The following is a 22910-nucleotide window of genomic DNA, read 5'->3' as shown; positions in this document are numbered from 1 at the left end:
TCTGTAGCATCAGCATTTGTGGGTTCGATTACAGGCTCAAAATGTCCAGAAACAAATAACTTTCTTCTGAAACTCATCAGTCTATTTTTGTTCTGAGAAATGAAGGCTATTCCATGCGAGAAATTATCTAGAAACTGAAGATCTCGTATTACGCCGTGTACTACTCCCTTCACAGAACAGAGCAAACTGGCTCTAACCAGAATAGAAAGAGGAGTGGGAGGCCCCGGTGCACAACTGAGCAAGAGGACAAGTACATTAGAGTGTCTAGTTTGAGAAACAGACACCTCACATGTCCTCAACTTGCAGCTTCTTTAAATAGTACCCATAAAACACCAGTCTCAACGTCATCTGTGACGAGGTGACTCCGGCATGCTGGCCTTCTAGGCAGAGTTCCTCTGTCCAGTGTCTGTGTTCTTTTGACCATCTTAATCTTTTCTTTTTATTGGCCAGTCTGAGATATGGCTCTTTTTTTTTGCAACTTCGGCCCTGAATGACAGATCGCCACTGCTAACAAAATAGGAGATATGAATAGACCAGCCTTGGCTTTTCTGAAAACCCTTTTTTGTTAGTGAAGCAGAATGTATATAGCTAAGTTTCATGCTTGGGTGACGTAAGCAATATTTTTTGTCATTTTTATCATATAGAATTTGAAGCTAAGGCTAATCGCTCTTGGCAAAGCATTGGAATATGAAAATGTATGGTCAGAATGAATTACCAAGATTCATTCTTCTGCCATAAGCAATAGCAGCTCAACCTTCAGTGCACCAATGACAAGACCTGTCATCCTGTAACTGCAGCAGCATAGTTCAATTAGTGCAGTTTATATCGGTTATGTATAAATTATAAATTGTTCATGAATTCTGTCCTCTTTATTGTATGTTCATGTTCATCACTGATTCATTCATACTGTAGTTCACTCTAGTGAACCCATGTATTCAGAATATCTGATTCCAAATCAGTAATTGATTAATTATGAATTTGATAGTCTCAAATTCAGTATTATATTGCAAAATCATCACAAATGTGTATTTATTATGTATAATTTATTTGAGTAATATATTGATTGAAAAAATGTTAGTAATGAAATTAGGTGATTCAATTTAGAGTAGGCTAGCCTTGGGGTGTAATGCAAACATTATGCCCTTAACAGAGGAGAAAGGAATAGTTCTGGAAAATTCTACTGAAATCTGTGTGGACCCCATAAATATATATATATATGTTTCATTCTGAGGACTGTTTCTGCTAGCTAAACCTGATTCTAGCCACACACACACTGGTGGGGGACAAAGGATTTTGGGGTGAGTTTGCTGGCCATTACTTTCACTTGCTTGCTATGTGAACTAACCGACATATGAAAATCAATAGTATTCATTAATTGATTTATGTTGAATAGTCTTTCAATTGTATGTCAAGAATTTTTGTAAAATGCCACTTTTGTTTGAATAACAGATTTACAGATACATGCAAGGTGATGATGTGACTGTACTGTGACAGCTCTAGCTAGCAAATAGCTTATTCATATACAGCGTAGGAGGCAGTGGCTATCAAGCTAGCATGGTGCTTTCTAAATGGTCTGATCCAAGGTTTTTGATTGCAAAATCCACATCCAAAACGGTTCGGGTATAGTCACTGTTAATCCGCTGTTTTAACGCCTCAAATCAAAATTGAAATGTTTCAGTGACAGCTAGATAGCTAACGTTAGCTTGCTTTGATCTGACTGCTTGGTGGCTAGCTAATGCGAGCTACCTGACAACGTATGCGGAGTATCAAATACAATATTCTGTATTTTAGCTTTTGTTAAATCATTTAAACTGCAGATTATTCGCCTTCTCCAAAAGTTACCAAGCTCACCGATTGTGTTATCTACGTTTGCATGCTCATCATCTACTGATCAGATGTTCCAAGTTAGCCAGCTGGCTAGCTAAAGCTAGTAGCTGCATATACTAAGCAAGTAACGTTAGTTAGCTCAGCGTTACTAGCCTCGCTAGCTAGCACAGCTGGGTGTCAGCCAACTACGCAAGATGACAGAGCTTTATTTTTCAGCAAATGCATTTCCATGTATCTCATTTATTTACGCATGTGCAATTATAAGCAAATGCCATTCCAAATAGTGTAAGCGATGTTTTTGGACGCGAACAGCTTGCTAGTCGTCACATCAAACCCCTGTCATGTTCATGCCTGTCCACTGACACTGTTGTGATGTTGCACATACGTTGCCTGACATCATTTTGGCACCAACATCTCTTTTGTCTTCCCTCTCAAGCTACTTACTTTCTTTCCTATTCAATTTTTAAAGTACTGTAATAACAAATGAAGATAATGAAACACCTAAATGCTTTCCCCCATTATAATGTGTTTATTACAGACCCAATGACTGGAATAAACTGATAGAATTCTTCCTCTGCCAAGATGTCAAGTAAGACATTGTTTGCAATTATACAAGTTTAGCCATCAGATAATGAAAATATGAGTACTTCTGTTTGGTCTCGGATAAAGCTGGGCAACTATGGCTGCAAAAATGTGAATTTACAAATGTATATGTTATCACAATAAAATAAATTTGAGTTTCAGGCATGAAATATTAACTTCTGGTAGCCTATAGAATTTCCTAGTATTATAATTGATAGGTTAATAATTATCCGTCTTGTATTTGCTGAGAGAGAAATAGAAAATCACAAAATTCAGATCTACCTTGATGGGATTGATTTAATCAACATTGAGAGATGTAAAAAGGGGGCTTTTTGCTTCAATTTTAAAATCTCACCTTTTCTCTCAAAACAGAAAGAGAAAGAGAAAGGCCATATGCCCCTCCCCCTCCCCCAGCCCCTACAACAGTAAGTATTTCTGATGGCACATGGGAAGCCATTTGGAAAGGGATGTCCCATAACAACATTCATGCCGGCTATTATCTTTCAATGTTAACTTGCTACTGTCCACATTTTTGGGGGCTAACTTTGTTTTTAAAAGTGGAATCCATTTGGCCATTTAATACGGTATACCCATGTAGATAGTCCTGTTACCACAGTAGAATTGGTCAATGCAATAGGCTTTGCAGTCTCAGATAATAAGCTCCACTCCCTAAGATGTGAGGTACCGTATACAACATACTGTAGAGTGTAGACTCTACATTATTTTCATAAGAAACAACGGTAATGTATAGATAACATTGCTGTCTTGATGATCCTTCTTGTTGCTACAGCATGAGTGCAAGTCTTTTTCAGTTGAGTTCTACAGCTTTTCAACATTCGTGTTCTCACCAGTTTTTTCATTGATTTTGTCATGCTTTATCCCATTTAAAAAAAACGTTATTTCTCATCTGTGTTTCTGTCTCATTTGTTTCCATCAGCAATTGCCCAACACCCCCGGCTTTGTGGGGTACAACCCCTACAGTCATCTGGCTTACAACAACTACAGGCTGGGAGGGACAACAAGCAACAACAGTCGGGCAACGGTAGGAACAATGATGTAGAAAAAACACCGGGATGAAAACGCCAGACACAGAAGGAAACTAACATCAATATTTAAAATGACTATCTAGTTGGATTGAAACAGCCTAATCTAGCTTGCTTAGTAAAACTCAGTAGTAACGTATCTGCAGATATGAGCTAAAACAGCTCTTGACAACTTTGCTCTTTGTCTTTGTTTAGAAATAGTCATTTTTCCCAGGGCTTATAAGAGCAGACATTCTTGAACAGAGGGACAGTATGATTCATCTAACCCATTCCATTACCAAGGCTTTCTGAGATGTATGCCATCCCAGCGCTCCTCTGCTGCCTTCATCATACTAGTGCAGACTGGCCAAGTGTCCATCTGTGTGTGTTCAAAATCGCTCGATCCTGCCCTTCAAAGTCTGCATTGCTGATAGCCATGCTAAGTAACCCATGCCATCAGCGTTGCCATGGCATTATAGACCCAATGCTTGGCATGGGTTTCGGCTGCTACGGGAATAATTCAGCCGTTGCATGCAAGCTGTGGTTGGCACTCGGGTTCTGATAATGGCATTATGTCACGCAGTGTGCCCGTCTCAGCTTGAGGGAGATTTTGTATATTCTTCCATCAGCGTTACTCAATCATAGTCTCTGTGTGACTCCTGTACACTGGTTGGGCTCAAACAGGCTTTAATTAAATGGAGGTGATTGAACTGATGGTTTTGTAGTTTGATGGGTCTTTGTTGGGATTTTTTACAAATACTTTGTTGAAGGTTGGATGATCAGCTATGTGGTTGCGTATTTTCCTGCAGGGTGGTTCTCAGTCCAAACTTTGCTTAGTGTCAAATTGTATGACTAGACATTTTTAGCACCAGTTGGTGTCCTAACTTTGACTTTGAATCTTACAAAAAAGTGCCTTTTTATTTCCCAGAATTCTTCAGGAATAAACATTCCAAAGCCACCCAAGCCGCCAGACAAGCCGTTGATGCCATACATGCGATATAGTCGCAAGGTAAGTTGTCTCCGCGTAACATTACTTAAACCCCAAACTGCGCCATCGTGCGCACCATTGCAAGACATATTAAAATACTGTACTATACCCTTATAACACGCAGCACTTTAGCCAGGGTTAGGGACGAGCACTCTTAATGTACACTGCACATCGTCTGCCCCATGTGTCCATGCAGGTAGGTGTGAACTGTGAAACTAGACATACAGCAGCCTAGCCATTAAGAGCACACAGGCAGACTATGGGATATCTCCCTGGAGGTGGAGTTTAAACACGGCCTCCATAGGTTTGTGGAGATAATGAGCCCCTGTCTGGTTCTCATCACCAGGTTTGGGATCAAGTAAAAGCCTCCAATCCCGATCTGAAACTATGGGAAATTGGGAAGATAATCGGTGGCATGTGGAGGGACCTCACTGATGAGGAGAAACAGGATTACTTGAATGATTACGAAGCAGAGAAGGTTGGTTTGTTTTTACCGGGGTGTTTATTTACGGGGTTGTTATGGGTGACCAGTAACAAGTGTCTCCAACAGTTGTCAGAAGGGTCCCTCCAGTCATCATTCCTTCCTTTGAAAAAAATACTGAGTAACTTTTCTTCAATGTCGAAGAGTTTGTTTTTGCATTGCAGGGGCACGTGTCAAAGATCTCTCCCTTTGTCACATCCTTGTCTCTCCTCCACAGATTGAGTACAATGAGAGCATGAAGGCCTACCACAACTCTCCGGCCTACCTGGCTTACGTCAACGCTAAGAGCCGCGCCGAGGCCGCTCTGGAGGAGGAAAGCCGACAGCGCCAGTCTCGTCTCGACAAGGGCGAGCCGTACATGAGTATCCAGCCAGCAGACGACCCAGATGGTAAGACGCTCTCAGCACTACTAGTATTACCATGTCAGTCACACTGGTTCCCACACCATGTTTCAGCAACTGTGACATCACCTTGGTGTCAATTTCTATCCCTGCACTACCTCTTCGTGTTTTGTCACACTTGCTACTTCACCTTATAGGCCACGCTCCATTTCAGCTCTGTAGTATAAGTCTGGGCCCTGTATTTGAGATCAATGGCTTCACTGAGATCCAGTAAGAAACAAGGCAACACACATTCACATAGAAACATACATCAAAACTGGACTTCTGAATTACACCCTGCAGGAAATGATGCTTGTCTCGTATCGAGCTGGATAATGGTATACAGGAAATGGATTAAAAAAAATCTTGTGGTAAGTTGGAAACACCCAAGATATAAAAATGTGATAGTTAGTATCCCTATGGGTTCATTTCTCAACAAGCTGTACATTGATGACTTCAAAAAGATTTGCCACATCAGTTGCTTTAATAGATGCGGAGAACGGGGAGAGTCTGAAGAAACTGTTCCCGTTGGTTTTGGAGAAAAAGCACCCCCCAAAAAATCGGAAGTGAAGATCAACCGATGGAACAGGTTGATGGAGATGATGATCATTTTCGAATGACGTCTTTCTCCACCATAAAATGTGCGATGTTAATATGAAGCCAAAATTGTATTTCTTGCTCCCAAAATGCACAGACAAATGCACCATCTTGCCCCCATTGCTATTTTCAAAGGGTAGCATTCAAATGAAATGGGTGTTTGACTACAGCAGTCAATCACTTTATTTAATCACTGCAGTTTTTAGATTTTTTTTGTCAATTGAATGACTTTTGGCCCAACGTGGAATGAATGAATTCTCCATGTGTTCAATAAGAAGTTGACCTTATTAAAGAGACAATGTCTTCTCCTACATTTCTGACTTACTTTGATGCTAGTGTTACAGAGGACAGCTTCATTTGACCCTGGATTTAAAAGAAAAGTGTCACGTACCTAAAAGCTGGGATGTTCACTTAGTTTCGCAACATCCTCTAGTTTTTCTGGGAAATAATAGGAGCACAAGCGCCAGTAAAAACCACCAAGACGTTTCTGGAGTAAATGAGTAAGGTTTTTGAGACACAGCGAGAGAGAAAAATGTATCTTTAACTCTGTACCCACATATGGATATCAACACCATTCACAGCAACAGTGGTGAAACATCCTTTGCAAATGTGTATATTCAAGTATGTTCATGCGACAAACATGTAAACAGCCAAATTTGCAGACATTTCCGACTGATATAAATGGTTCAACCAAACGTAGGTATGTCAATGTTGAACTATGTCCGATTAAGATATGCCAGATCAGATTTCTTCCGGAAGCCGACCACATCTACACTTGTTGTGGCGGGATCTCTCCCCTCTTGACCCATTGACCGTTGTGTTCGCTGAGCCCTGATAGACACACGGCACCCGCCACATGCCTTTTCCATTCGCTCTCCCAGATTACGACGACGGATTCTCCACGAAGCACTCGGCTGCCGCCCGTTTCCAGCGCAACCACCGGCTGATCAGCGAGATCCTGAGCGAGAGCGTGGTCCCCGACGTGCGCTCCGTCGTCACTACCGCCCGCATGCAGGTCTTGAAACGGCAGGTCCAGTCTCTTATGGTGCACCAGGTACGCTGGTGTCTGTCAGTCTTCTGTCAGTCTTCTATCAGTCTTCCTAGAGACATATAGATACCCAGTCATGGTGTTGTTGTCATGGTAGCCTGGAAATCAGATCCTTTTTCCTTATTTGATAATTGAGTAGCAATTAAAAACAGGTAATCAGTCAGGTAAATTGGCAGATCTCTGTCTGTCTGTCTGTCTATCTGGTCCACAGAGGAAGCTGGAGGCGGAGCTACTTCAGATTGAAGACCGCCACCAGGACAAGAAAAGGAAATTCATCGATGCCACAGAGTCTTTCAACGGCGAGCTGAAAAGGGTATGGGATCATCATCCGGGAACTTGTACGCAAAATCTATTAATGTTGCACATAGTAAATATTACAGCGTTGACCTCAGGCTATTTGGAATGGGCCAGTTTTGCATTGTAGAGATCCCGCAGCTGCTAACTTGGTCCACGTGTCCTGGCAAACACGCGGCGTCATCACTTAGAACTCTAAGTGGATTGACTCGGTGCAGTTCTGAATTGACTCGGTGCAGTTCTGAATCCAGATGCTGCACTGCGTAGTCCATACCCCAGGTGGCGCCATTTACTTCGAGTCAATTGACTTCCTCTATGCTTCACAATGGGCAAACTCAATGAAATAAAATGATTGAAAAGGGGGGATACCTAGTCAGTTGTAGAACTGAATGCATTCAAATGAAACGTGTCTTCCGCATTTAACCCAACCCCTCTGAATTAGAGAGGTGCGGAGGGCTGCCTTAATCGACATCCACGGCGCCCAGGGAACAGTTGGTTAACTGCCTTGCAATGTAGTATCATTGTAGAGAAAACAGGAACTGTGCCAAATCTGATCAAGGTGTCAACATTGCACTCGCTACTCACTGTCTCACTGTTACTAATCACAGTTGCACAGGTGTGAGATTGATTGTAAGATTAATAGCATTAATCCCCCGGCGGGGAGACTCAACATGTTGCCACTCTGCGCCCAGCTGTGTTGTATGAAAGTAGAGGTGGACATGGAGAAGATATCTGCAGAGGTCGCTGCGGCAGAGGATGCATCCCGCAGGCGCCTGTCAGAGCGGGAGAAGGAGGCGTCCACGTCCTCTAGCCTGGAGGAGGAGGAGAAACCAGTTGGCCCGTCAAATGGCAGCAAGAGCCAACAGGTGTCTGTCAGGGACAGCAGCAACAAGGAGAGAGACGAGACGGAACCCAGCCCCATGGATACTGGTGGTGAGGCCCAACAGTGTTAATCACTAAACCGTATGGTATTTTAATGTATGGTTCTGGTCAGGTCCCCTGAGTTAGGTACAGTGCCTTGCGAAAGTATTCACCCCCCTTGAACTTTGCGACCTTTTGCCACATTTCAGGCTTCAAACATAAAGATATACAACTGTATTTTTTTGTGAAGAATCAACAACAAGTGGGACACAATCATGAAGTGGAACGACATTTATTGGATATTTCAAACTTTTTTAACAAATCAAAAACTGAAAAATTGGGCGTGCAAAATTATTCAGCCCCCTTAAGTTAATACTTTGTAGCGCCACCTTTTGCTGCGATTACAGCTGTAAGTCGCTTGGGGTATGTCTCTATCAGTTTTGCACATCGAGAGACTGACATTTTTCCCATTCCTCCTTGCAAAACAGCTCGAGCTCAGTGAGGTTGGATGGAGAGCATTTGTGAACAGCAGTTTTCAGTTCTTTCCACAGATTCTCGATTGGATTCAGGTCTGGACTTTGACTTGGCCATTCTAACACCTGGATATGTTTATTTTTGAACCATTCCATTGTAGATTTTGCTTTATGTTTTGGATCATTGTCTTGTTGGAAGACAAATCTCCGCCCCAGTCTCAGGTCTTTTGCAGACTCCATCAGGTTTTCTTCCAGAATGGTCCTGTATTTGGCTCCATCCATCTTCCCATCAATTGTAACCATCTTCCCTGTCCCTGCTGAAGAAAAGCAGGCCCAAACCATGATGCTGCCACCACCATGTTTGACAGTGGGGATGGTGTGTTCAAGGTGATGAGCTGTGTTGCTTTTACCCCAAACATAACGTCTTGCATTGTTGCCAAAAAGTTCAATTTTGGTTTCATCTGACCAGAGCACCTTCTTCCACATGTTTGGTGTGTCTCCCAGGTGGCTTGTGGCAAACTTTAAACAACACTTTTTATGGATATCTTTAAGAAATGGCTTTCTTCTTGCCACTCTTCCATAAAGGCCAGATTTGTGCAATATACGACTGATTGTTGTCCTATGGACAGAGTCTCCCACCTCAGCTGTAGATCTCTGCAGTTCATCCAGAGTGATCATGGGCCTCTTGGCTGCATCTCTGATCAGTCTTCTCCTTGTATGAGCTGAACGTTTAGAGGGACGGCCAGGTCTTGGTAGATTTGCAGTGGTCTGATACTCCTTCCATTTCAATATTATCGCTTGCACAGTGCTCCTTGGGATGTTTAAAGCTTGGGAAATATTTTTGTATCCAAATCCGGCTTTAAACTTCTTCACAACAGTATCTCGGACCTGCCTGGTGTGTTCCTTGTTCTTCATGATGCTCTCTGCGCTTTTAACGGACCTCTGAGACTATCACAGTGCAGGTGCATTTATACGGAGACTTGATTACACACAGGTGGATTGTATTTATCATCATTAGTCATTTAGGTCAACATTGGATCATTCAGAGATCCTCACTGAACTTCCGGAGAGAGTTTGCTGCACTGAAAGTAAAGGGGCTGAATAATTTTGCACGCCCAATTTTTCAGTTTTTGATTTGTTAAAAAAGTTTGAAATATCCAATAAATGTCGTTCCACTTCATGATTGTGTCCCACTTGTTGTTGATTCTTCACAAAAAAATACAGTTTTATATTTTTATGTTTGAACCCTGAAATGTGGCAAAAGGTCGCAAAGTTCAAGGGGGCCGAATACTTTCGCAAGGCACTGTATATGGGGAGATGCTTCTCTTGGGAGATTGTCTGCTGAGCGCATTTTACAATGTTATTTTATACGTTTGAAACCACATCGGTCCAAACGTGTTTGCTGTCCCCTAATATTTCCTGCTTTCTTGGTTACAGAGAAGTCAAAGGCATCGGAGGAGTCGACGGCTCGTCCTGCCAGTGAGGTTGAGGAGGGGGCGCCGTCCGAGGACAAGGAGAGTGTTCCGGAAGGGGTTATGGAGGACGGCACCAGTGACAGTAACACAGGGTCGGAGACCACCTCTGCCGTGACGGAGGACGCCCCGCCCAGCGAGCCAGCAGCCTCAGAGGGGCCGAGCAGGGCACGCCCTACCGCCCACTGAGGAGTCGACCTCTGACCTTAGGGCCGAGAAATGTCCATGATGCATCATTCCATCTCTACAGTCCCACTCTGATGATAACACATTGTACATTAGTATCTATGTGAACAAAAGCTGTGTTTAGATGGGTTTCTATTTCCGATGGGAAGTTTGATGCAATTGGTTGAATCTTCAGAGCTCTGTTGGCAGGGTCAAAATGGACCTGCTGTCAATTTGTGAAGCGCTCCAAATCCACAAAGCAAAACAATTGTCCCAACTAAAGTGAATGTCATCTAAATTGAGTCACAATTCATACGGTGAATTCACCGTATTTCTATCACAGACCGCAGTGCCAGTCGATAGCAACCATCCCATCACCTGTCAATATATCAAAACATATCTCTTGTCTTATTCTATGGTACTATATCTGGCAGACACTATGGTACTATATCTGGCAGACACTATGGTACTATGTCTGGCAGACACTATGGTACTATATCTGGCAGACACTATGGTACTATATCTGGCAGACACTATGGTACTATATCTGGCAGACACTATGGTACTATATCTGGCAGACACTATGGTACTATGTCTGGCAGACACTATGGTACTATATCTGGCAGACACTATGGTACTATATCTGGCAGACACTATGGTACTATGTCTGGCAGACACTATGGTACTATATCTGGCAGACACTATGGTACTATATCTGGCAGACACTATGGTACTATGTCTGGCAGACACTATAGTACTATATCTGGCAGACACTATGGTACTATGTCTGGCAGACACTATGGTACTATATCTGGCAGACACTATGGTACTATATCTGGCAGACACTATGGTACTATATCTGGCAGACACTATGGTACTATATCTGGCAGACACTATGGTACTATATCTGGCAGACACTATAGTACTATATCTGGCAGACACTATGGTACAATGTCTGGCAGACACCATTAATCTTACCGATTGAGGCTGGTTGTAAAAACAAGTTGTTCAATGTTTAATTACTTGTTCTTTGGAGTGTAATGTTATTGTTGCTTTCAATGTTATTGTTGCTTTCAATGTTATTTTTGCATGGTGTCGCAACTCCTCAAATGGAAGAGTTTGCTTAGTAACGGAAGGGGGTGGGGTGACTCTCTCTCGATATTTTGTCATGTTTACTCTTAAGTATCAGTATTAAGTGACAGTATTGTCTCAGGAGTTAATAGAAATAAGTAGTTGTTTTCATGATTTATTATTATTCTTGTGTATTGTGAGTCCTGGGCCCAGTCCGTCCGTCCACCAACCTGTTGTAAATGCTACGAGTCCATCCATGCTGTACAGTGCTCTGAACAGTCAGTGTTCTAAAGTCTGCTAGCTCTCAATCAAATCAAAAGCGGTATGCTTAGAACAACCTTTCAGTGTTATGTTGTTATGACCAGTAGTACAACGTTCGACCCAGAACAAACTCTTAAATGTTAATATGCAATGTAAGAAGCCGCGTTAGAAGGTTTGCGTGAGCGTAAGTGGTTTTTCATCTCGTCCTGAAGCTACTTGGAAAAGCAGAGTGAGTCATCAACATACTGTCTTAAAAATCGATTTTGTTTGCCACATTTATACCAATAAACTTTTCTACCCTGACAGGAAGTTGTTGACGCCAGGGTTTGTTTTCAATGTCTCACGCATTGCGTATAGAACTGGTAATCCTTTAAGGTGGCGTGTTTGTTCATATTAACAGTTATTCCCACACTCAGGCTGAGGTGACCGAGGATAATTCCATGTTGGAATTCAAATCAAATGTATTTGTCACATACACGTGTTTAGCAGATGTTATTTGCGGGTGTAACGAAATGCTTGTGTTTCTAGCTCTGACAGTACAGTAATATCTAACAGTAATATCTAACAATTTCACAACAATACACACAAGTCTAAGGTAAAGGAATGGAATTAAGAATATATAAATATTTGGGTGAGCAATGTCAGAGCAGCATAGACTAAGATACAGTAGAATACGTTAGAGTACAGTATATACATAAGTCTATGTATATAGGGCAGCAGCCTCTAATGTGCTAGTGATGGCTATTTAACAGTATTTAACAGTCTGATGGCTTTGGGATAGAAGCTGTTTTTCAGTCTCTCGGTCCCTGCTTCGATGCACCTGTACTGACCTCGCCTTCTGGATGATAGCGGGGAAAACAGGCAGTGGTGCGGGTGGTTGTTGTTCTTGATGGCCCGTCAGGAAGTCCAGGACACAGTTGCACAGGGCAGGGTTCAGACCCAGGGCCCCTAGCTTAATGATGAGCTTGAAGGGTACTATGGTGTTGAAGGCTGAGCTATAGTCAATGAACAGCATTCTTACATAGGTATTCCTCTTGTCCAGATGGGATAGGGCAGTGTGCAGTGCGATGTCGATTGCATCGTCTGTGGATCTGTTGGAGTGGTATGCAAATTGAAGTGGGTCTAGGGTGTCAGGTAAGGTAGAGTTGATATGATCCGTGACTAGTCTCTCAAAGCACTTCACAATGACAGAAGTGAGTGCTACAGGGCGATAGTCATTTAGTTCAATTACCTTTACTTTCTTGAGTACAGGAACAATGGTGGACATCTTGAAGCATGTGGGGACAGTAGACGTCGGTGGCACTGTGTTATCCTCGGTGGCACTGTGTTATCCTAGCCCTGTGCAAATTATGACTCATTTGAACTGGCCAGCTTTCAAAAGACATGAACTCTAAGCAGAATGTGTTACACTTCCAACGACTTATCACACACTATCTATGGCACCCAATACTGACGACAGATTTGAAACCATTTGTTAAAGATTTGGTCCACTGGTCTGTGTCCTCTGATCTACAAGGTACAAGGAAGTGGGTTTCCTGTTTTCAATACAAGCACCACTCTTTCCAGCTGTCTGAAGTAGTGTTCTCTGTTGTAGTTAACATGTTTTTAACCAACAGTATTTACGTTGTATCGACCTGATGTGAGCAAAGGAGACAGGTAGAAGATAAACAGAGAAGAGAGACAGGTAGAAGATAAACAGAGAAGAGAGACAGGTAGAAGATAAACAGAGAAGAGAGACAGGTAGAAAATAAACAGAGAAGAGAGACAGGTAGAAGATAAACAGAGAAGAGACAGGTAGAAGATAAACAGAGAAGAGAGACAGGTAGAAGATGAACAGAGAAGAGAGACAGGTAGAAGATGAACAGAGAAGAGAGACAGGTAGAAGATAAACAGAGAAGAGAGACAGGTAGAAGATAAACAGAGAAGAGAGACAGGTAGAAGATAAGCAGAGAAGAGAGACAGGAAGAAGATAAACAGAGAAGAGAGACAGGTAGAAGATAAACAGACAAGAGAGACAGGAAGAAGATAAACAGAGAAGAGAGACAGGTAGAAGATAAACAGAGAAGAGAGACAGGTAGAAGATAAACAGAGAAGAGAGACAGGTAGAAGATAAACAGAGAAGAGAGAGGTAGAAGATAAACAGATAAAGAGGACAGGTATAAGGTAAACTGATAAAGAGGACAGGTGGAAGGTAAACTGATAAAGAGGACAGGTAGAAGGTAAACTGATAAAGAGGACAGGTAGAAGGTAAACTGATAAAGAGGACAGGTAGAAGGTAAACTGATAAAAAGGACAGGTAAAATATATACGTACACATCTAAGAGACAGGTAGCACACTTAGAAAAAAAAACATCTGTCACTTTTGCAGCTAGATTCCATGTGCAGGAACCATACCGGCAGCCCCATATCATTTGAATTAGTAGAAAATTAACATCCGTGATGGGTGGACCGGTGACCTATTGAGTTTACTCATGAGTGTACCAGTCCAATTTTTTTTGCCATTTTTTTTTGGCAGTCCGTTCTAATAATTATATTTCTATGATCTGCTTTCTGCAATAGCGATGAGATTTGTCACAGCTTTAGTGTAGGTGCAGATGTGCACAGTTGTCCCTCTGCAGCAGTCAACCTGTTGCAACGAATTGTGGTTAGTGTTTCTTGGCTGGTTTCTTTTCCTGAGCGCCTTGAAAACTCAAAGCCGCAACCGCACAGGCAGACAGGTGTGCAACTTGCGCAGAGTTGGCGGAGAGTAGGGGAGAATAAGACTGAACATGCCCTTTACCAACAAAGGTAAACTAAGACAGCAGGGGTACTGCCACAACTGCCTAAGCAAAAGTGTTGTGGTGGTTAAGGCAATGACCAACATATACCGTATGAGTATTGGTGAAATGGACTTTTGGAGAAATCCCTTATTTGTCGAGGTTGTCAAAGGGGACATGGAGAAACATTAGTTTATCTCTAATATTTTGAATTAAACACACATGAAGCATTGATTGTAATGAGTCCGTCTCACCTTTGAAGTTCTTTGCATATCAGCCACTTGCTCTGGGAGGCCTGTTTTGTAGCTGTTGGTTTGGCAAACACCCAGAATTGGTAAGACACTTGAAAATAGTCCCTTCGATGCATGCTGTTTACAGAATGAGCATCCATCTGGTTTGTTACTGACTTATGCAGTAAATACTTTTCAGTATTTGTTTTTTAGTTATACTTGTACTTTTATTCTAGCTAAATGTATCTCAAAGTGGGTTATTTGCTATGCTGAAGATTTCATTTTATACAGACTTTGTAATACAGCCTTTTCATCCAACATATCTCCAACATCCACTCTTAAGTACAAACCAAAATAGTTCTACCTGGAGCCAAAATAGTTCTACCTGGAACCAAAAAGGGTTCTACCTGGAGCCAAAAAGGGTTCTACCTGGAGCCAAAAAGGGTTCTACCTGGAGCCAAAACGGGTTCTACCTGGAACCAAAAAGGATTCTACCTGGAACCAAAAGGGGTTCTACCTGGAACCAAAAAGGGTTCTCCTATGGGGTCGGTTGAAGAACCCTTTTGGAACCGTTTTTTCTAAGAGTACATACAGTACTTGTATTGTAATGATAATCAGTATGCCCTGTTTGACCCGGAGAGATTTTCCTTACCTTCATCCCTGCTCCACCTGAAAGTACAGGCAGGGGTGAGGATAAACTGAAGACAATAGAAAATAGTAGACCAAAGTAAAAAATACAATTAAAATCAAGGTGGCTAATGGCTTTTAATCCAACATCAGCTGTAAACTCAATTGGAGATGGCACGGGCAATTTCATCAACATCTAAGCCTATTGATAAGCAATGGGGTTGTAACAGCGAGGTGAGAAACCAAATCTACACCAATTTAGGACCTATGTACAGTGCCTTGCGAAAGTATTCGGCCCCCTTGAACTTTGCGACCGTTTGCCACATTTCAGGCTTCAAACATAAAGATATAAAACTGTATTTTTTTGGGAAGAATCAACAACAAGTGGGACACAATCATGAAGTGGAACGACATTTATTGGATATTTCAAACTTTTTTAACAAATCAAAAACTGAAAAATTGGCGTGCAAAATTATTCAGCCCCCTTAAGTTAATACTTTGTAGCGCCACCTTTTGCTGCGATTACAGCTGTAAGTCGCTTGGGTTATGTCTCTATCAGTTTTGCACATCGAGAGACTGAAATGTTTTCCCATTCCTCCTTGCAAAACAGCTCGAGCTCAGTGAGGTTGGATGGAGAGCATTTGTGAACAGCAGTTTTCAGTTCTTTCCACAGATTCGCGATTGGATTCAGGTCTGGACTTTGACTTGGCCATTCTAACACCTGGATATGTTTATTTTTGAACCATTCCATTGTAGATTTTGCTTTATGTTTTGGATCATTGTCTTGTTGGAAGACAAATCTCCATCCCAGTCTCAGGTCTTTTGCAGACTCCATCAGGTTCTCTTCCAGAATGGTCCTGTATTTGGCTCCATCCATCTTCCCATCAATTTTAGCCATCTTCCCTGTCCCTGCTGAAGAAAAGCAGGCCCAAACCATGATGCTGCCACCACCATGTTTGACAGTGGGGATGGTGTGTTCAGCTGTGTTGCTTTTACGGCAAACATAACGTTTTGCATTGTTGCCAAAAAGTTCAATTTTGGTTTCATCTGACCAGAGCACCTTCTTCCACATGTTTGGTGTGTCTCCCAGGTGGCTTGTGGCAAACTTTAAACAACACTTTTTATGGATATCTTTAAGAAATGGCTTTCTTCTTGCCACTCTTCCATAAAGGCCAGATTTGTGCAATATACAACTGATTGTTGTCCTATGGACAGAGTCTCCCACCTCAGCTGTAGATCTCTGCAGTTCATCCAGAGTGATCATGGGCCTCTTGGCTGCATCTCTGATCAGTATTCTCCTTGTATGAGCTGAAACTTTAGAGGGACGGCCAGGTCTTGGTAGATTTGCAGTGGTCTGATACTCCTTCCATTTCAATATTATCGCTTGCACAGTGCTCCTTGGGATGTTTAAAGCTTGGGAAATCTTTTTGTATCCAAATCCGGCTTTAAACTTCTTCACAACAGTATCTCGGACCTGCCTGGTGTGTTCCTTGTTCTTCATGATGCTCTCTGCGCTTTTGACGGACCTCTGAGACTATCACAGTGCAGGTGCATTTATACGGAGACTTGATTACACACAGGTGGATTGTATTTATCATCATTAGTCATTTAGGTCAACATTGGATCATTCAGAGATCCTCACTGAACTTCTGGAGAGAGTTTGCTGCACTGAAAGTAAAGGGGCTGAATAATTTTGCATGCCCAATTTTTCAGTTTTTGATTGGTTAAAAAAGTTTGAAATATCCAATAAATGTCGTTCCACTTCATGATTGTGTCCCACTTGTTGTTGATTCTTCACAAAAAAAATACAGTTTTATATCTTTATGTTTGAAGCCTGAAATGTGGCAAAAGGTCTCAAAGTTCAAGGGGGCCGAATACTTTCGCAAGGCACTGTATATTGTGTTCTCAATGAACCGATCTAGCATTTTCTTCAGTGTAGACTACAACGAAAAATAAGCCTCAACAGCACAAGCATAATGGTGTTATCTTTCTAGTGACTGCGGGTTGAAAATAGAACAGGCGATACATTTTCCCTCGACCACTGCGGTCACTGGGAGCTTTGGCGTGTCTGAGTGTCTGTGCTGAACAACATGAACACTCATTTCCTATCATAGTGTTCAATAGCTGTATGCAGCAGTTCAACAGCAATGTTCCATAGGTAATGAATCAGTTCTATCAGTTCTATGGGATGCAGTTCTATCTCTCTACACTGTCATACAAATGATGAAACCTCAAATGGTTCTGCACAGTGCGGAAAACCAACAACATTTGCATTTACTCTCATTCCTTGTCATTGTTTTTCACAAGACACCCCAGGGGAGTAAAGGTGTTAACTGTTTTTTTTTTTTTAGTATAGTTCAAAGGGGAATCTAGCACCTGACACAGCCTCATCTCGACTAGCGGGCTGTCTCTCTACTTTCACAACCTGTGTACAGAGAGAAAGTGCAGTTGTAACTCTCAATCAACATGACCGCTGTCAAAGGTGAGAGCACATCTTTCGATGTTTCATACATTTTTTTTTATAAATGTCATATTTTTTTTTTATACATGTTAAATAGTTGATATATTCATGGGATATTAGCTTCCTGCAATTTTTCAACTAATAACAACTTTTATCAAAAATAATATAAATGCATTTTTGTTCTAGGATTTATTTATCCAATAAATAATTAGATAAATACATATGTGTTGTATAAGTAGGGGTTATAATGAATTAAATGACTAATAAGGCAATACTACGGGGCAGGATTAGCACAACAGTGTGTCCAGTCAATCGCTGCATGCATGTAGACAATGATATACGAAAATAGTAAATGTGCTTCCGTTAGGTGAACATAGTGTAGGTAATGTAGGGTGCCAGAATGGAAACGCTTAAAGCCTTTCAGCTTGACCTATACAAGCCATACAGCTGTATAGTTACGTAGGCTATAATCATTCAATTGAGCTTTTACTTCTATATTATTAACACAATATCTGTGAATCGCTGACATCTGCTGCCCTTATTAAATTAATGATTTTTGAAATGTTAATTGACTTTTTTTTAAGCGTTTCAAATCAATTGAGTATGGAAATACGGAAACTTGAACCCGGTTTGTAAGACTGAGAGGTTTGCAGGTACAGCCCCAGTTTTTACTCATGACACGTTTTGTAACCGAGTCACTTCTGTTTTGAAGGTTTGAGAATTTCCAGTTTTCTGATCGTGCGATGAGTCAAAGGGGGATTTTTTTTAAAGTCGTTTTTGTTTTGTTTCTTTGTTTCTTTTTGTCTCTTAAAAAAAAAAAGATTGATTTAATGCTTTCCATATTTGGGTATGCTATGATATCTTTGGACAACTGATCAATTGGTGCATCCCTTTCTGTTACCACCAGATGTCCTGCTATGTCTTTTGTCGCACACTGTACAACAGGGGTCCTCAATTACATTCATCCGTGTGAATATTTTTCCTTGAGTGGATGGTCAGGAACATAGTTATATATGATTTGTACACTGCACAATTAACTGCAAAAGTGCCAAAAAGATAAAGTATTTGACAAAAGCAGAATCATTTCAAACCTTGAATACATTGAGATACGATCACATATGCTTCTTTATTTATGCATGGGAATATTTGGGAACAGATTTTTCGAAATTAAAATCACTTTGAGCTGATTCCCTGGGGATTTTCCAGTGTTTTATGTCCAACAACAAACACTTTATGCTCAGAAAACTTGGGGGGCCAAATAAAATCACCTGTGGGATGAATTTGGCCTGTTGGCCACTTATTGAGGAACCCTGCGGTACAAGCTAAATACCCAACAGTTGAGACAACTCAAATTCATTATTGACACTTGCAAAAACAATATATGCTAATAACAAGGGACATCAACTCCTATGTAGCCTCATAAGTGACGTGTCTTGAACTCTTTCCAAAGGTTGTTCATATAGTCAACTACTGTAACATATCAGTCTACTTATCGATCAACTGGTACTCTTTAACCACACCTTATCTGATTTTCAGATACACGAATCTTAGTACCAGCTCTGTTCATCTGGACCTACTTTGAGGTAAGAACAATGGATGAACACAGTCTTCAGTATACCATATCATACAATATCATTTGTGTGAAGTATTAATAGTCTTTTGATATAATTTTTTTGGACAATCATTTAAATGACATGTTGACAACTCACTTAATAACATGACACGAACTCTACCCACAGAAACGCACAAACACTACACTGGTACTAACCACAGTCTTTCAGTCAATGGCATACTGTATAGCGCAACTTCCTCTCAGGAAGTGGTATACTCTGAAAGCATGCCAGTTTATCAAGGGGCCAGATGCAGGGTACATTGTGTCGGCTTCATTTTGGACCCAGTTCCCTGATCCTGAACACTAATCTATTTGAATGACATTTTATTAGAATTCAAGGCGTTCGATTACACCAGTCAACCATCAATTGTCCTGATTTATAGTATGTCCCATTTTGTCTTTTTTTTCAGACTTGCTTCTCTCAGAATGAAAACGTGACTACAGAGTTCACCACTGATTACAATGGTTACTCCACAGACACGAACGACTTGGATTATGATCATTGGACCCAGCAATGCCAGAAGGAATCCAACCGCCACTTCCGCTCCTGGTTCATGCCCACCTTCTACTCCCTCATCTGCTTCCTCGGTCTGGTCGGTAACATCCTGGTGATCGGTACCTACGTCTACTTCAACCGGCTGAAGACCGGGACCGATGTGTTCCTGCTCAGCCTGTCCGTCGCCGACCTTCTGTTCGCCGTGTCGCTGCCCCTCTGGGCGACCAACTCCATGACGGAATGGGTGCTGGGGCTGTTCATCTGCAAGGTCATGCATACCATCTATAAGGTCAGCTTCTACAGCGGCATGTTCCTCCTCACCTCCATCAGCGTGGACAGGTATGTTATTGCAAATGCGAACGCGTTCTCAAAGACTAACCTGGTTAAATAAAAGCCTGATTGAAACGTGTTGCAGTGTGCGTCCTGCTGTGACCTAATAGGCTGATCTGCTCCTATCTCTGCTGTGACCTAATAGGCTGATCTGCTCCTATCTCTGTAAATATTTGTATATATGAGCAGATATATGAGCCTGCTATATAAAGCCTACTTTATGTCATTTTTCCGACAGGTACTTTGCCATCTCCAAGGCCGTCTCTGCCCACCGCCATCGCTCCACGGCTGTGTTCATTAGCAAGGTGACCTCTGTGGTCATCTGGGTGATGGCGCTGGTCTTCTCTGTGCCCGAGATGTCCTACACCAACATCAGCAACAAGACCTGCACCCCCTACACCGCCGGCTCAGACCAGGTGCGCGTGGGCATCCAGGTGAGCCAGATGGTCCTGGGGTTTGTTCTGCCGCTCCTAATCATGGCTTTTTGTTACGGCGCCATTGTGAAGACCCTGTGCCAGGCCCGGAGCTTTGAGAAGAACAAGGCCATCAAGGTGATCTTTGCTGTGGTGGCGGTCTTCCTGCTCTGTCAGGTGCCCTATAATCTGGTACTGCTGCTGACCACTCTCGACACAGCTAACGGGGGCAGCAAGGATTGCATCTACGACAACAGCCTCCTCTACGCCGCTGACATCACCCAGTGCCTGGCTTTCATGAGGTGCTGCCTCAACCCCTTTGTGTACGCGTTCATCGGGGTGAAGTTCCGCCGCGACCTCCTGAAGCTGCTGAAGGATCTGGGCTGTATGAGCCAGGAGAGATTCTTCCAGTACACCTGCGGCAAGAGGAGGAGTTCAGCGGTCGCCATGGAAACCGAGACCACAACCACTTTCTCCCCCTAAAGCTGCCAATGCTGCCTTGTCTGACGGCCTTTTCAACATGGACAAGACCTTGTGCACAGCCTGTGTTTATTTCTGATTATATTTGAAATGTTTGCTTGTAAGTGTTCTGTAGGTCACTTAAAAGGTCTAAAGGACATATATGTTTAATGTATCAGGCAGCTTACTGGTCGTCACCAGGAATGTATTTGGATCAGGTCTATACCATAAAAAAAATCCTGTTATATAGCTGCCAGTGAAGGACTAGCACTGTAAATACTCAATATCTTTGTATTATTTCTGTGTTGTTTTGAGTCTTATTTCAGAAGTCTTGTAAATAAATTAAAAATAAAAAAAAATGTGTGGTCTGGTCTCTAAACTATAATGTCTCTAAACTATAATGTGACCACTTGTTCAAGTGACCACTTGTTCCACAACCCGGATTAAAAAATACTAAAGTATTCTAGGGTATAAATACTGTAGTATTCACTGTAGTGTTTACTGTGGTATACTGTTTACTGTAGTATAAATAAAACTGTAGTTTATACTATACTAATCCATGTAGTGTTTTTACAGGTTGTAGTATTTACTGTAGTGCTTTTGTAGACTTTAGTATACTGTAGTATTGACTGTAGGGTTTTTGCAGATTGTAGTATACTGTAGTATTTACTGTAGGGTTTTTGCAGATTGTAGTATACTGTAGTATTTACTGTAGGGTTTTTGCAGATTGTAGTATACTGTAGTATTTACTGTAGGGTTTTTGCAGATTGTAGTATACTGTAGTATTTACTGTAGGGTTTTTGCAGACTGTAGTGTATGTACTGTTTTTGCATACAAGGTGTTTTTGTTGTACTATCTTTGAAATAGAAGTGGGGGCTTTCTCCTTCAGGAAACCTACTGGAGAAATACTAAAACAGCACATTTTTCATAACCTGTGTGTAGGTAGGACTTGGGTCTGAACAGCTAGTTCAGTGCTTCTGCTCTTTTCTATAACCTGTAGGGGAATGAATATGTGGTCTATACTTGCCATGTATGTTTCTCAGTCATGGTGGCACAAATTGCGATACAGGGGAGGGGAATGGGCAGGGTATATGCAAATTAAATAATGTAGTGTTTACTAGAGTAAAAAAAGTGTAGTGTTTTTGTGGACTGTAGTGTTTTTGACATTACTGCGGTTAATACTGTAGTATTTACCAGAGGTTGGACCAAGTAATTGTTTTACAAGTCACAAGTAAGTCTCAAGTCTTAGCACTCAAGTCCCAAGTCAAGACAGGCAAGTCCGAGTCAAGTCTCAAGTCACGACTGTCAAGTCTCAAGTCAAGACCGTCAAGTCTCAAGTTCTAAACTTTGAGTTGAGTCCTAAACAAGTAGTCATAATGTGCTCTTCACCAAATGTAATACCATTTCATATTTTTAACAAGAGTAATAGTTAGTATATTACATTTATGCAAATCATGAATGCTTTTAAAAAAATATATATTTATTACTTTCCAAATAAATGTTATATTTCCATGGAAATACATGGGTAGCCATGAGAAAGACCACCCCCCCAAATAGTGATCGACTATCGAGGATGGCTATGGGGCGCAATCAGGCGATGTAGGCTTGTACACAATCGGCCAACCTTAACACACACACACACACACACACACACACACACACACGCACACACACAGTCTCTGTGTGGTTACAGTAGGCTAACATATGTCAATGGTTTAAGGAACAGCAGCAACATCAGGCAGGATTTAGGCAAACAGCTGCTGTACGATTCAAACTGTAATGCGTGAAATGAAGAGTTGATGGGCTGCACACTTTTTTTTTTAAAGCTTCATTTTTTAAATATTTGGGCTTGGGGAGTCAAGTCAGGTCGAGTCATAAGGCTCAAGTCATGAGTCATTGGTGTTAAAGTCAAAGTCGAGTTGCAAGCCATCCTATTTGTGACTCGAGTCCAAGTCATGTGACTTGAGTCCACACCTCTGGTATTTACTATAGTATTCCACAGTA

General features: G+C 41.7%; 2 protein-coding genes across 9 annotated transcripts; both read left to right on the top strand.

The window, feature by feature from the left end:
- The first annotated feature begins 1079 nt into the window (after positions 1-1079).
- On the top strand, positions 1080-11831 carry LOC110485903 (SWI/SNF-related matrix-associated actin-dependent regulator of chromatin subfamily E member 1). Of its 8 annotated transcripts, none has more exons than XM_021557122.3 (11): positions 1080-1298; positions 2366-2416; positions 2782-2834; positions 3347-3451; positions 4360-4440; positions 4766-4897; positions 5118-5289; positions 6759-6931; positions 7137-7238; positions 7912-8152; positions 9991-11831. In XM_021557122.3, the coding sequence occupies exons 2-11, from the start codon at positions 2410-2412 to the stop codon at positions 10212-10214; spliced, it is 1290 nt and encodes a 429-aa protein (XP_021412797.1). In that variant the 5' UTR covers positions 1080-1298; positions 2366-2409; the 3' UTR covers positions 10215-11831. The 8 variants fall into 8 exon arrangements, with proteins under 8 accessions (XP_021412797.1, XP_090052095.1, XP_036796471.1 ...); XM_021557123.3 differs by lacking the exon at positions 1080-1298 and adding an exon at positions 1475-1614; XM_036940575.2 differs by lacking the exon at positions 1080-1298 and adding an exon at positions 1479-1620.
- Positions 11832-16984: 5153 nt separating this feature from the next.
- Positions 16985-21462, top strand: LOC110485902 (C-C chemokine receptor type 7). Its single transcript, XM_021557120.3, has 4 exons — positions 16985-17617; positions 19133-19179; positions 19619-20043; positions 20273-21462. The coding sequence occupies exons 1-4, from the start codon at positions 17602-17604 to the stop codon at positions 20928-20930; spliced, it is 1146 nt and encodes a 381-aa protein (XP_021412795.1). The 5' UTR covers positions 16985-17601; the 3' UTR covers positions 20931-21462.
- Positions 21463-22910: the final 1448 nt, after the last annotated feature.

This window comes from Oncorhynchus mykiss, chromosome 13 (genome assembly GCF_057628025.1).
Source record: "Oncorhynchus mykiss isolate SJ-2025 chromosome 13, ASM5762802v1, whole genome shotgun sequence".
Classification (NCBI taxonomy): Eukaryota; Metazoa; Chordata; class Actinopteri; order Salmoniformes; family Salmonidae; genus Oncorhynchus; species Oncorhynchus mykiss.
Note: the sequence above shows the minus strand (reverse complement) of the source record. Positions and strands in the feature narration are given on the sequence as shown.

Bases quoted from the DNA above. Each gene is read 5' to 3' on its own strand.
- LOC110485903 (XM_021557122.3), top strand. The intron at 4,441-4,765 runs GTAAGTTGTCTC...TCTCATCACCAG, and splicing joins ACATGCGATATAGTCGCAAG to GTTTGGGATCAAGTAAAAGC. The intron at 5,290-6,758 runs GTAAGACGCTCT...TCGCTCTCCCAG, and splicing joins GCCAGCAGACGACCCAGATG to ATTACGACGACGGATTCTCC.
- LOC110485902 (XM_021557120.3), top strand. The intron at 19,180-19,618 runs GTAAGAACAATG...CTTTTTTTTCAG, and splicing joins TCATCTGGACCTACTTTGAG to ACTTGCTTCTCTCAGAATGA. The intron at 20,044-20,272 runs GTATGTTATTGC...TTTTTCCGACAG, and splicing joins ACCTCCATCAGCGTGGACAG to GTACTTTGCCATCTCCAAGG.